Here is a 15,646-nt window from a genome sequence, read left to right as displayed (position 1 = left end):
GGAATCCAGACGTTTTACATGCTTGTTTGCTAGCACTCGGCCAGAGTTCTGTGTTTGTGAGTAAATCTGCTATTTTATTACTATTTGAAATAAACCATTTATACAGAGAGCACTAGATTGTTCCCTTTCTTTATCCATATGTGCTATGTGACCATCGGCCAGGTCGCTTACGATCGGTACCCCAGGTGTGGGTCAAATGCTGTGTGACCTTTACAGTTTTATGAGGTGAGAGGCTGCAGTATCTTTGGTGGATGGGCTGAAATCACCTCTTTACTGTTTTTTGTTCAAGATTGCACGTAGGAGCTTCTTCTTATTTACAAGATTGGTTCTTTCATCAAGCAGATGATTCTATGGCAAATCACAGTTACAACACACCGATTCTTGCCTCTGTCATGGCGAACATTTCGGTCATTTCATTTCATATACCCCACACGCCAATCTGAGTCCAGTCAGTCACTTTAGTAGCACTCCGATTCGTGTTAGCTTCATTTCGCTCATTTCATTTCGCCCTCATTTCATCCCATATGCCACAGTATGGTTACTGTCAAGCCAGTCACGACACCCCGATTTGTGTCACCATCAATTCAAACATTCAGTGGTCTTATTTTGTATATTGTCTGTCATGTTCGCTTCGTGTCAGATCATTCGTGCATTTGTGTTTCTTTTATCCCGTCATACGCTCTACTGTTGTTCGATGTCGGTCATCTCAGCATCGCAACAGTTTGCTTTTAAATTCAGATCACTGTATGATTTGTCACGTCATTGACAGACACCCCTCAGTACGGCTCACCCTACGGTCCAGTTCAAATCTAGTCGCAACACGGCACATCAGCCCACATAGCTTCAGACCAACTGTTCTCAAAGCCGCTTTCCTTCAAATTCCATTCATGGTTTCAGATTTGTTCGTATAACCATCATTCACCTCCCGATAAGGTTTCCCTTGCAGTCGCTATAAATGCATCTCAGTCGCACGACCCGGCCACTCATTCACCTTCTAATGGCATAAAACCGCTCTCCGTTGTCAGTCTGTAATTTCTCCTCTAGGTCAGTCGAGTTCAGGTAGTTCCATCCTGCACCAGGTTGGACGTTATTCTCCCCGGTTCCGGTCGACTGAGCTTTCGACCTCAAAAACCAGGACTTCGCAATTGGGGCACAAGTCAGCCAGAGCCATGTCACAGGCCGGCAGCGAAGACCTCACATTTGCCCCTCTGTCGCCCTCTCCGGTTTTAGAGAGCAGCAGCATGCAGTCCCTCAGGGGATGGACCATCCCCAAGTTAACAGCAGAACTAAGGCACAGGGGCGTGCCCTTCCCCGCTACAGCCAGGAAAGCCGAGCTCTTCAGGCTCCTCTTCTCACCAGCAGCGATAGACGGGCCCAGCTCCCAGCAGGCGTCTCTTCAGTTCATGTCCTCGGCAATTTCTTAGCTTCACATAAAAATGTTGTTTTGTGTACAACCTGCCTGCGCCTCATTCTTCCCACATCCCGAGTTTGAATTATTTAATTCCTTCTATGGAATTCTCCCTGAAATACACTTCAGTCGACATGGCGATCCAGGCCATTTTCAAAATAGGCACAAGCGCCTAGCTCTCTAAACCTGACCTATCAGATGCATTTAAGCTTCTACCCATCCAACCGTCCCTCTGGTGGCTGGCACGGCATTAAATGGAAAGAGTCATATTACTTCACCACTAAACCGACCTTCGACTCCAAAATAAGAAAAACAGCCCGTGGCTCTTTGACACCTTCGCACAGTGGAAAACAAAACGTGTAGCGCTAAAGGAAAACAAAAGAAGAATAAAACACCTACACACTGATAGGGTATGGAGACAGTATCCTACAAATCGCTGAACTGGGACACAGTTGAAGTTCTCACAATATGTATGAATCAAAATACAGTCAGAGTCCGTGAGTGAGAAATAAATGGAATAGTGCTTGTGAGTGATATGTGAACCACCTTCACCAACAAGGGATCCTATAGTCTCTGAATAGATGCTAAACACCAGATAAATTCGAGTTCCAGATTGGATGATGTATAAATGAATCAGCTCTAGAACCACAGTGTCTTCACACACGTGCAAATCACTCTAACGGTAAAGTTGGTAAAATTGGAGGCTTACCGGAGGGTTTGAACCCAAAACAGTGTATACTGTGTGGGTCAAACCAGCTTTTATTGCATAATGGCAATAATGGCAATGGTGGGAAGACCTTGGCAGCGTGAAGGGATCACTGTCGGCAGCAGTGTAACCCAATTGTCTCTGAATCCAGTGTAACCCAATTGTCTCTGAATCCTATGTCTGTCAATGAACGCCAAGAAACAGATTTTATGCTACAAACGGGGAGATCTCATGTCATGATTGGAGAAGATACATCTTTATGAACCCCTTGTGATCCCTTCACGCTGCCAAGGTCTTCCCACCATTGCCATTATGCAATAAAAGCTGGTTTGACCCACACAGTATACACTGTTTTGGGTTCAAACCCTCCGGTAAGCCTCCAATTTTACCAACTTTACCGTTAGAGTGATTTGCACGTGTGTGAAGACACTGTGGTTCTAGAGCTGATTCATTTATACATCATCCAATCTGGAACTCGAATTTATCTGGTGTTTAGCATCTATTCAGAGACTATAGGATCCCTTGTTGGTGAAGGTGGTTCACATATCACTCACAAGCACTATTCCATTTATTTCTCACTCACGGACTCTGACTGTATTTTGATTCATACATATTGTGAGAACTTCAACTGTGTCCCAGTTCAGCGATTTGTAGGATACTGTCTCCATACCCTATCAGTGTGTAGGTGTTTTATTCTTCTTTTGTTTTCCTTTAGCGCTACACGTTTTGTTTTCCATTTGATATATGTGCAATTTTCTAGTGCTGTGTTAGCGGCTTATTACTATTCGGGAGTAAGCGCATATTTGCCACTTGGGTGTGTTTGTTTACACCTTCGCACAGTCCCTCACTTGGATTCTGTCGCACCAAGCCCAGTGCCAAATGTCCATTTATTGTCTGGATAACTTCCTGCTAATCGAACAGCCCAGCGTGCCCCCAGTAGTCCTAGATAGGTTAAGAGTGGTGTTTGGGTATCTCAATGGGCCCATAACAGAACACAAAGCGGAAGGCCCAGCACACTTGATCACCTTCCTCGGGGTCAACCTTGACACTTGCTCCATACAGGACAGCCTGCCCCCCGACAAACCGACCCGTATCAGGTCGGTTCTTCATGACTTTACCCATGCACAGGGGTGTACTAAGAAATAGCTTCAATCCCTCTTAGATATGCTCAATTTCGCAATGAGAATTATTCCCCAGGGAGGATCTTTTATTTTGCGCCTCTTGGTCTTACTCTCTGACACAAGACCCCGATCAAATCCTTATACTAGACACAGCAGTAGCGGATTTGTCTATGTGGGATGAGTTCCTTACTAGTTGGAATGGCATAGCCATGTTCATACCGTCAGTATCGCCTTTATCACCAAAGGTAGTAACGTATGCCGCAACCTCCACAGGCTGCGCTGCAATTTTTGGGCATCATTGGTTTGCAGGACCGTGGCCTCCAGAGATACTCCTAATCCCCGGGTTCATCCAGTCTTCCTCATTTTGAGCTATACCTGATCGTGGCAGCCGCTTAGATCTGGGGCCATACCTGGACCGGACAAACGGTGGCCTTCGCCACCAACAACCAGGCCACGGGTGATATCGTTTATAAGGGCAGGTCCAAGTCACTCCCTGTTATGTCCTTCCTACACAGGCTGGTACAATTATCCCTGCAGCATCAGTTCAATGTGCACTGCACATCCATTCCGGGCAAGTGCAACGTCGCAATAGACTCCCTGTCCCCTTTTAACTTAATTTCATCTTTCCAGCAGAAACCCGGAGCCGACCCAACGCCATCTCTTATCCCACCTTGGTCTCAGCTGACATTGGGTTAAAGCAGTACCCTCTAAGCGCGATCCAGCTCACCAATCAATCCTTAACCCGCAGCAAACTCAGGGCCTACCACACAGCTTGGAACGCCTTCTGCAAGTTTCTGGCATCCTGCCCCGCAGCAGTGTTAAGACACTAAGCACATACTAGCTTTCTTTTCATATTGCCACACTCAGTTGGCTCTATCACACAACACCATCAGACTATACTTAGCTAGCATCCAACACTTCCTGGCCTTACAAGATCTCACAATGCCATCCTCCTTTGCAACCCATGCGATCCGAGCCATTTCCACGCAGCATTCAGAAGCGGCAGCCCATAGCCAACTCCAAACACTTGCCCATCAGGAGTACCATCTTCAGAGACGTGTCGTCCATCCTCTCTCATTCCCCATTTGGCTTTCTTCCCAGCTTAGTTATTCAAGCGGCCATCTACCTGGCCTACTACGGTTTCTGCAGCCTAAGCGAGTTTATCAGTAATAGCCCTGCCTCCCAGGTACTGTGTAGACGTCACCTGGCTTGCTTCCAAGATCATTTTTATTCTCCACCTCGCAGTATTCAAAACCCAGCAATCTGGCCCCGGGGGTTGACATCCATCTTTTCAAGACAGACAACAGTAAATAACACCTAAACCAATAAAGTGCTTTCAACCCTACCTGAATGTTTTTGCTCCCTTTTTTGGTATACCGACCAGCAGACCAGGGCACACTTCAGGTCCATTTCATGATGTAAGTCTTGTGGCGGGATCATGTGGTTCACATCTATCCCGGTTGAAGGGCTTTATATATATATATATATATATATATATATATATATATATATAATATAATATAAAATCTCTCTATCTCCTGCTCATTTAAAGTCCACCTGAGCGTGGACTCAAGTGGACCACAAGATCCAGCCCGGAACCAAGCCTGCCACAGAGGCTGGAAAAACCTGGGCCAGACTCCGGTTCAGTATCTTGCATGCGGGTTAAAATATAGTGATTATCCATTACCTCACTTCACATACTGTCACATATACTCCCCCTCTGCTCAAGTTCCTCCAGCTGAGCAATTGTCCCAAACATACAGTGCATGCGGGAGAGGGCATCCGCATTGTTTTGGAGCTTGTCCGGCCTATGCTCTACTGTAATCTTAAAGGACTGTAAAGCCAGGAACTATCTTGTCACACAGTAATCTTTCTCCCTGTTGTCACACATCCAGCCTAAATGACCTCCCCAACAAGTAATACTTCAGGGAGCAGATAGAGGTAATATGAACTGTAAGCGCAAGTACAACAATGCATACAATACTTAGGATGTATGGGCTAGCTAGGCATATAGTCCATAGCTATGGTACTGGTAGTCCAGGAGTTAAAGCGGTAACTGACAGCTCATAGTATATAAAAAAATCTAGTGTAATGGCAGATCTAAAGGGCGGCTGCTGTCCTCAGAGCTGGCTCTGTAGTAGGCAAGAAAAGGGGGTAGAGAAGGGAAGCGCCACCTGAGTGTAGTATTAGTATGTACTCCATGATGGATTCCTCGAGTCCCGATCGGGATGGTGCTGCAGCGGTGTGGAGCTGTGGATGGTATTCGGCCAGGGGTTCTTCCTGTGGCCGTCGGGGAGAGCGCTGGGGCCAGCGTGGAGCGCCCAGAGCACGTGCGTGACGTCACGGGTCATCCAACAGCTTCCAGGTACACTTCCGGGGGAGGGCTTACACCGAGGGGGAGCTCTGGCAGAGGATAGGCTACGCGCTCGGAGCAGCTGCTCCTTCAGTAGGCCTGAGCTAGGCCTGCTCTGTGCGCTCCACGCCGGCCCCAGCGTTCTCCCTGAGGGCCACAGGAAGAACCCCTGGCCGAATACCATCCATCCACGGCTCCACACCGCTGCAGCACCATCCGGATCGGGACTCGAGGAATCCATCACAAACCACCCATCCACAGATGAGCTTTTTAATTATGTCTTTCTTGTAAGTGTTTACCATATTATGTGTCATTAAAGTACATACTAATGCTACACTCAGGTGGCGTTTCCCTTCTATACCCCCTTTTAATACTTCAGGTAGTCTAAGGCCCATTTAATAGCAAGACACTCCTCGACAATGGCATCGTTTTTTTTCTTGCTTGTTCAGTTTTTGGCTCAGGTATACAACCGGGTGCTCCTCACAATCTCTGTTCTGGATAGTACAGCCCCTAGGCCCACCTCAGAGGTGTCTGTCTGTACCACAAACCCCTTTGTGAAGTCCGGGGTCACCAGCACCGGTAGTACACAAAGGGACTGCTTTAATTTCTGAAAGGGCTACTTGGCTTCAGGATTCCATTTGACCATGACTGACCCTCTACACTTCGTCAGGTCGGTCAGAGGGGCGGCAATGGTGTCAAAGTTGGGTATAAACCATCTGTAATGCCCAGGAAGGCCCAAACTTGTTTCTTGTTTACCGGTTGGGACCATTTTTTAATTGCCTCAATCTTTTTGGTCTGAGGCTTGACCAGTCCCCGGCCAATAACGTACCCAAGGTATTTGGCCTCCTCCAGGCGTATGGCACATTTTTTTGGGTTGGCTGTGAGACCTGCTTCCCTAAGAGAATCTACCACTGCTTGTACTCTGGGCAGGTGCTACTTCCAATCTGGGCTGTGGATGACCACATCGTCCAAAAAAGCGGCTGCATATGGGCGATGTGGTCTCAAAGTTTTGTCCATCATTCGCTGGAACGATGCAGGGGCCCCATGCAGACCAAAAGGCATCCGCTTGTACTGAAACGAGCCCTCAGGAGTGGAAAAGGCAGTCTTCTTCTTGGCCGATTCGGTTAGGGGTATTTGCCAATAGCCTTTCGTTAGGTTTAGGTATGTTATGTAGCGAGCCTGTCCACAAGTTTGTTGACCCGAGGCATCGGGTATGCATCGAACTTGGACACTCTGTTGAGTTTCCTAAAGTCGTTACAAAACCTGATAGTGCCATCGGGTTTTGGGACCAGCACTATGGGGCATGACCAATCATTCTGGGACTCTTCTATCACGTCCAACTCTACTGTAACATATTTTTGATTTCCTTTGCATCTGCCTCTCGTCTGGCCTCTGAGATTCTATATGGCTTTACATTTACACAAATCCCAGGTTCCGTCACTGTATCATGCTGGATCACCTTGGTCAGTCCGGGTAAGGGGGAGAAAAAGTCTCTATTTTTGTATACAAACACCCTTTGTTGTGCCACGGACAAGGAAACCGTTATGGGGATGTCAGGTGTCACTGGTACCTTGTCTGTTGGAGGCGGAGATGCGGCCAGTAAAGTCTCTCTGTCCTTTCAGGGCTTTAAGAGATTCACATGATAAATTTGTGGTTTCCTTTTCCCTGGCTGGTAGACTTTGTAGTTTACTTCCCCTACCCTTTCAACAACCTCAAAGGGACCCTGCCACTTGGCTAGGAACTTACTTTCCATCGTGGGAACCAGTACCAACACTCTGTCCCCAGAGCTGAAAGTATGGACCTTGGCACCCCAATCATAGACCCTCCTCTGGGCCTCCTGGGCTTGCTCCATATGTTCTTGTACCAGGGGCAGAACAGCTGCAATTCGATCCTGCATCAAGGAGACATGCTCTATGATGCTTCTATAGGGGGTGGCCTCTCCTTCCCACTTTTTTTTGGCAACATCTAGCAGCACCCTGGGATGTCTACCATACAAGAGCTCAAAGGGGGAATAGCCTGTTGATGCCTGCGGAACCTCTTGTATGGCAAAACATGAGATATGATGGCAAAAAATCCCAATTTCTCCCATCTTTGTCGACCACCTTTTTCAGCATACTTTTCAAAGTTTTTTTAAATCTTTCCATAAGACCATCCGTTTGGGGGTGGTAGACAGAGGTACGGCGATGGGAGATTTTGTATAACTTATACAGTTCCTTGGTAATGCTGGACATAAATGGGGTGCCCTGATTGTTTAAGACCTCTTTTGGGATCCCCACTCGACTAAACGCCTGGACTAACTCCTTGGTGATAGCCTTAGCGGAGGTGTTATGTAAGGGTATGTCCTCAGGATAGCGCGCCGCATAGTCCAGGATTACCAAAATATGCTGGTGAACCCCGCCAGACTTCACTACTGGCCCCACCAGGTCCATGCCAATCCTCTCAAAAGGGACCCTGATTATTGGTAGAGGGACAAGGACTGCGAAAATGGGGCAACTGTGCCGACATTTGGCACTCGGGGCATGATTCACAGTACTCCCTGATATCTGCATACAACCCGGCCCAGAAAAATCTCAGGGTGATGCTCCACCCTGGTCTTTTCGATACCGAGATGTCCCCCCATTACATGACCATGGGCCAGGTCGAGCACCACGCTGCAAGAGGGTTTGGGAACCAGTAGCTGTTCTACCTTGTCTTCTCCGTGTTTTACCACCTGATACAGTAAATTGTTGTAAGGGCCATGTAGGGGAAAGCAATCCCCCCCCTCAGTTAGGATCCACCGGTTCCCCATCCACCATCTTAAGTTTTTCTCTGGCTCTCATGAGGGTGACATCCCGCAGTTGCTTGGCACATTAAAACAAAATTATGCTGTAAGATTTTTTTTTTTTTTTTCAGTTCTGCTATGTGAATGGCAAATCTGAAGTAGCTGCTATCTCAGTTTGACTGCAAAAGTGGAAATACAGTTTAAAGGATAGATTCACCTTTTTATTTTTTATTAATTTTTATTTTTTTATTTTTTAGGAGCCTTAATGAACTACCACAGCGCTGAGGTAGTTCATTGAGCACTATAAGCTGACATCTGCAAAGGATGCCGGTACTTGTAGTTCCGGTCTCTGTGATTGAATGATATTGCTATGTGGGTGGAGCCCCACACGGCCAGGCTCTTTTCAAAAAGTATATATGACAGTAATTCCGCGCTTAGGAATAGGAAGAAAAGGGACTGCTGCCTCCCTAATAAATGAATATCACCGAAGTGATATCTAAAAATGGATAATAATCTAGGCAGGGGAATTGGCGCTGTCCAGCTATATGTGCATAGAAGAATATAAAATTTCTTTGAAAAATAAAATAAAACGGAAATACTTTTAAAGTGGTGATGTGTGTGAACAATACGTGACAGGAGCTGTGGTGTACCAAGTACAAACAATACCCTTAGTAGATAATAATAAAGTGCAACGGGCTCCTAATAATAAAGAATGTGCCTTAATACCAATTTCTCAAATGCCCATGTGTGCGTGAAGAAATATACCCCAAATGTAAAGTGTGTAGAATACAACCAATATCCCTAGCAGAAAAAGCAATAAAGTGCAATAGTGCTTTTAGACAGATATGTAAATGTGCCTTGACCTCAAATAAATCAACTTCCAAATAAGTATAAAAAATTAATATAAATTATGCCCGCAAGTGGATGAACAATTGTGGCAATCTAAATAATATTGACAAGTCAGGTAGACAATTATAGCATAAAAAATGAAAGAAATCCCCAACAGGTGTGCATAAAAATGAAAATTAGAAATATATATAAAAAATGTGAAACATAAATGTCCAAGTTCCAAGTCCCAGAGATGTGTCCTTATGATGGAAAAAAACGTGATCTCCGATTTAACTGATATAGTCCCCGTCCTCCACTACACCCCCACTCGTGCTTGCACTCACCGGACTACCTCACCCCTGCAGGGGTAAAGGCATGTGTGGAGAAATCCCGCGGTGGCAAGTCCAAGGAGCGTTCCTCCGTCCAGGAGTATAGTGTCCTCCTCTGGCCAAATCTGAACTATTGGGGCTAACTTCAGCAGGATAATTTGTAGAAGGAAAAGAAGGAGTCCAAATGCTCTGTAGAGTTTATGAAACCGTGGTATGGTCGAAAAGTAGACTGCTTTTCGACCATACCACGGTTTCATAAACTCTACAGAGCATTTGGACTCCTTCTTTTCCTTCTACAAATTATCCTGCTGAAGTTAGCCCCAATAGTTCAGATTTGGCCAGAGGAGGACACTATACTCCTGGACGGAGGAACGCTCCTTGGACTTGCCACCGCGGGATTTCTCCACACATGCCTTTACCCCTGCAGGGGTGAGGTAGTCCGGTGAGTGCAAGCACGAGTGGGGGTGTAGTGGAGGACGGGGACTATATCAGTTAAAGCGGAGATCACGTTTTTTCCATCATAAGGACACATCTCTGGGACTTGGAACTTGGACATTTATGTTTCACATTTTTTATATATATTTCTAATTTTCATTTTTATGCACACCTGTTGGGGATTTCTTTCATTTTTTATGCTATAATTGTCTACCTGACTTGTCAATATTATTTAGATTGCCACAATTGTTCATCCACTTGCGGGCATAATTTATATTAATTTTTTATACTTATTTGGAAGTTGATTTATTTGAGGTCAAGGCACATTTACATATCTGTCTAAAAGCACTATTGCACTTTATTGCTTTTTCTGCTAGGGATATTGGTTGTATTCTACACACTTTACATTTGGGGTATATTTATTCACGCACACATGGGCATTTGAGAAATTGGTATTAAGGAACATTCTTTATTATTAGGAGCCCGTTGCACTTTATTATTATCTACTAAGGGTATTGTTTGTACTTGGTACACCACAGCTCCTGTCACGTATTGTTCACACACATCACCACTTTTAAAAGTATTTCCGTTTTATTTTATTTTTCAAAGAAGTTTTATATTCTTTTATGCACATATAGCTGGACAGCGCCAATTCCCCTGCCTAGATTATTATCCATCTTTTCAAAAAGTGACAGTTTGTATGGGGAACTTCTCCCCGTATTGCTGTCACAGGAAGAGAGGTGATCGGCTGCAGCAGTGGGAACATGTTACATGTTACATGTTACACACGATTTTAGGGTGGAACATGTAACATGTTATCAAAGGTGAACTTATCCTTTGTGTATTGTAAAAGTGCATTTTTATTCTGTCACATGGCTCTTTGATTACTTCAGCAACTGTACCTGGTGGGAGGAGAGTAATGGTGCATTATGTCAGTGTGACGAGAGCAGAATGGAAGATGCTCTGCACAGATAGCACAAAGATAGCTTGAAATGTTAATGCTACAAGGGCAGAGGGCGGGATAGGGGAATTCTTATGGGTGTGACCAAGGACAGTCTGTGATTAATGCCCCTAGCATCACTAATTCAGAGAAAGCCAGCACTGTTGTGACATCTCCCTCTAGTGCTGAGACAAGGGTCATGTCTGTGTTAAAGCTGCAAGGAGAGCAGAAAGGGAGTCTGCTGAGCATTTTTTTTCTGTACTGTGATTTTATTGAAAATTTTGAAGCAGGAGTACTTTTCCCTCCATGAAACCAATTGTAAGCTAGTGTAGGAGCAATATAATGTCTTAAAGCAGGCTTGAAATTACATAAATATAATAGTTGCCATGGTGTGTGTTTTTTTTTTTTTGTTTTGTTTTGTTTTTTGAGTGCAAGCTTTAGGACTGTCATCCCCCTTCTTTGCTTTACTAATTAGTGATATGCTGCCTAGGAACAAGCAAGCAGAATGGAAGTCCGCTCTTAATGACTGCATGCTTGTTCAAGGTCAGTGACTGACTGGGTAGTGAATTGAGGATCAGGATAACAGCCTGGCACTAACACAATTTTACACATGGTTTTTGTCCTCCTAGGTTTACCAAGTACACTCTAAATTTGTTTTAAAATGTTAGGCATAAGGATTTGTATGGTAGCTCAAGTGTTAACCCCAGTGTTTGGGATTCTTTTCCGACATTTGACGTGCATTGTTTACAGGTGCCCATTGACTACGATTGTATTTCCTCTTCTTTTTTTTTTTTTATATCAGAAATAAAGTTTATTGCATTTTAACTACGGTAATAAACACAACAAGCACAACCAATATATAGATCAACTACTGTTTTTTCTTTGTAGTGCATTTTTTCGTACAATAAAGGTCCTTATTGAGGTGCATTTGGTTTGATAAAAAAGGTCAAATTAAGCAGCAAATCATTCAGATGCAAAATGCTTAAGTTGTTGTTGCAACGTGCACTAGCTGAATGGAGTTTGTATGCTTTCCTTCAATGTGGCAATCTGTATGACTTGTAACCTGGCCAGTTAAAAAACGTAACGTGTATAAACCTATATGAGACAACATTTATTTTTATACACACACACACTTTTTTTTTTCTTTTTAATTCTGGTGAGGTGTAGACTAAATTTTGGCATTTTGTTTTTTTACAGGAGTTCCACTGGCTCACTCGTTCTAACCTATGATTGGCTGTCACTGTCCACATGATGGAAATTAAGTTTCAAAACCAAAAGATACATGATGCAGTCAAATCAGTAGTAAGCAATTTTTCCCAGCTTCACAAAAAAATGTGTGTAGCTGGAATCAATACAATTTTTTAAATGTAAAACTTTCTTAAGAGAAATATAATGGCTGCTGCTGCTTCATTCTGAAAATGCTAGCTGCCTGGCTTGTATGCACTGACAGACTCACTTTAAGGCATCCAATTCCAATTTACTTTAGCACACCGTTGAATGTTAAATATCAAGTTCTAGTTGGACTTCAGCATGTTAAGCAGCACATCAGCAATTTATGAGCAGATCAATTAGGAGACTGAATACCTTGCATTGTTTGACCTTTGCAGTCATTAGCTTTTCTTGGTACTCCAGCATAGGTGTGTAATGTTATGTTATTGAGAGATCTGGAAAATCGGTAAGGTGGTGTGATGCATGCTCTATAAACCCTTCCTTCCAGTAGTTGTTGGAATGAGCTTTAACTTTTTTTTTTTAAAGAGGTCATCAAGCTTCGTTTACACAAGGTGATTTGATCTGTGCCCTGTCCAGGGCCATGTGCACAGATGTTGCAACGGTCACAGGGGTGCTCCCAATTGGACATCTGTGTGGGTGCAAGGCCTGGAACGCACCCACGGTGAGTTCGGGGACACATGGCCACATGTACCCGCACCAATGCAGATGTCATATTGGGATATAGTGGCTGTGTCCGTGCAGCCGCTGTCTCCAAATAGACATGAATGGGACTGTCCACACAGGAACACACACAACACCTGTGCGTCCCTGTTCAGGTAAGCATGGCCCTGCATGGATCAAAACTGCCCCTTGTGAATGAGGGCCATATCTGAACTATACAATTTTGACTATTACAAAAGTCTTCCTTGGGTCACTCTAAGCTCCTGTTAAGGCTAAATAGAGTGATTACATGTAGGTTTATTAGCAAATTGCCCAGGCCAATAGATTATTTCATACTGTCAGAGTATTGGTATTGCCAGAGATGTCGCCAAAAGCATTAGGGTCCATTCTATTCGCTTGTTTTTTGCAGCGCTTTTCGGCTGCTAGCGGGGCCCTTTTAACCCCCGCTAGCGACCAAAGAAGGGGTTAAACACGCCCCGTGTTGCGGCGTTTCCGAAGTGCTTTTTAGGCGCTGTATACAGCGCTCCCAAACTGCCCCAAAGATGTTGCTTGCAGGAATTTTCCTAATGTCCCACAAAAGCACCGCCCCAGTGTGAAGAGTCGCACTGAAATGTAAATGTTAGGCGGTCTTCAGGCGTTATTTGGAGGCTATTTCTAGCGCTTAAACGTCTGAAAACCGCCTCAGTGTTCAGCTGGCAGCATGCAGCACCATGTGTTGTGGGATACTACATCAGGGAAAAAAAGATGCAGGTGCAGCCCATTTAAAATAACGGCTGCCTTAACATAATGTACCTTAATGCAGTGTACTAGAACAGGAAGGTGTAACTGGGCCGTTATTGGTGTGGCAATCTGTGCCTGGACTCTCCAAGGGGAGCAAGGAGGGCTGTTTTTATGTGCCAAGTTAAGACTGAGGTTGTAGTAGCTTTTTAAAAGCTGCAGTTTCCAGAAGACTGAATAATTCACAATGAATTAATTGATTTAAACACATTTCTATAATATTGTATAGATTAAGTTGATATATTTTAGAATAATCAAAAGCTGTATATTACATTGAAATGTAGTAACATGCTTTATATGGAAAAATGCATCTGTCCCGTGTAATGATTGTAGTACTAATAAAACAACCAAATTAAAATGTGTGTATGTTTCTAGTTTATCATTTTTTTTTTAAACACAGCTGAGATTGTAACAGATTATCAAAGAATATGTGTGTGTGTGTGTGTGTGTGTGTGTGTGTAATATGTTATTTGTATTAAAAATGTAGCTTTTACCAGTAAGGCGTGTTTATTGAAATTATATGTATGATGACATATTTGTGCAAAATTGCTGATCTCATTGAAAATAAATGCCTGGGATTTATCATTGCACTATTAAATATGTCCAGCAGATGTCAGGATTATCAAAGAATTCCCCCAAAAATGGCATCATGCTGTGGAATTAGAATTACAAACCACTTTCCTGGCGTTTCCATGGCGGTATACATATGGTCCAACCGGATCGATTGGATGGTCTGTATAGATCTCCTTGACGCTTACTTGAATATACCAGTTCATTGTCATATGTATTCTGCCATGTATAGGCACCAGGAAAGGAAAATTACAGAAAGGTAAGTATTCAATTATCCGTTTTCCTGGTGCCTCCATGGCAGCATACATGCAGCAATATATGCAAATCAGCGTCTTGGAGACCATCCAGTCACCCAGCAGGACCATATGTATACTGACTGGGCACCAGGAAAGAAAAATTACAGAAAGGTAAGTGTGACAGACCTAGCCGGGAGAGAGACTTTTGGAGGGGACTGTATGCTAGCCTCTTGCCGATCGATCGTGGGTCCTGGCATTTGGGGGAACGGTGCTCTTTGTGAGCTGTATGCCTGGGGACCCTTGAGGTAGTATTACTGTGGATTCGGGTCCTGGTCCCCCAGGACACACAGACTCTGGGCCCCTGGACTTGCCATATTGGAATAGTGACTGATTCATACCGTTGGGACTCCTACTGTTAAATGCTAATGTCATCAATTCCAGCTACCTGTCTGTGGTCTGCTAAAATGTGTATTGTAAATAAGTCTCTAGTATGGGATCTAAGGCTCCATTCACACTAGCGCGTTTTTTGATGCATTTTGCAGAAATGGAACATGTTCACATCAATGCTTTTTTGTATCTCTGCGTTTTTGGAAAGGGTCGGGGACTTTTTTTCATGCAAAAAGCAGCGTTTTGCATGTAATGGATTTCAATGGACAAGCATCAAAAACGCAAGTGCACCGTTTTTGCACCGTTTTTGCAGCGTTTTTGCCGTTTTTTTTTTTTTTTTTTTTTGTAATTTTTTTTTAAGACTGTAAAAAAAAATGAAAAAAAAAAAAACGCAAAACGCAAATCGCGGCAAAAACGCCGCAAAAACGCCGCTCAAAAACGTGCCAAGCATGAAAAAAAAAACGCTCAAAAGCAACATGCATAGGTGTGAATCGAGCCTAAGAGTCATTAGATCCCCATTGTTTGTGTTTAACTCTGCTATTGTGATAATGTTGATTGGGGGTTCTAAGCTACAAGACGGCCAGTCTGGCCTAAAGGTCATGTCTGAGTCATCTAGGCTGTCTAAGGGGATTAGTTAATTAGCTCATGTTAATTAGGTTACAGCTGTATTGTTAGAGTAATATGAGCAGGAGCTGTAGTTCTAATCCCAGAGCATTGGATGACCGAACAATCAGATGTTGCGATCTGCAATCTGATTCTATAGCCGCAGAGGAGTGTCGGGAGAGTGGAACCGAGCGAGCAAGGGGCTCGTTACAGTAAGTATTCAGTGTTCCAGTATTTACAAGAATCCACTATAGCATGTGTCAAACACAAGGTCTGCAGGCTGAATTTAGCTGGAACGTGGT

General features: G+C 44.0%; 1 protein-coding gene across 2 annotated transcripts in view; it reads left to right on the top strand.

Annotated features, from left to right (window-relative positions):
* Positions 1-13,910, top strand: part of HACL1 (2-hydroxyacyl-CoA lyase 1) — a 95,062-nt gene extending 81,152 nt beyond the window's left edge. For both annotated transcript variants that reach the window (XM_073630185.1, XM_073630186.1), the window contains exon 17: positions 12,079-13,910. In XM_073630185.1, the coding sequence (XP_073486286.1) occupies positions 12,079-12,111 (33 nt within the window). In that variant the 3' untranslated portion in view covers positions 12,112-13,910. The remainder of the gene's footprint in view (positions 1-12,078) is intronic.
* The last annotated feature ends 1,736 nt before the right edge of the window (positions 13,911-15,646 follow it).

The sequence above is a fragment of the Aquarana catesbeiana genome, linkage group LG05, assembly GCF_042186555.1.
Source record: "Aquarana catesbeiana isolate 2022-GZ linkage group LG05, ASM4218655v1, whole genome shotgun sequence".
Classification (NCBI taxonomy): domain Eukaryota; kingdom Metazoa; phylum Chordata; class Amphibia; order Anura; family Ranidae; genus Aquarana; species Aquarana catesbeiana.
Note: the sequence above shows the minus strand (reverse complement) of the source record. Positions and strands in the feature narration are given on the sequence as shown.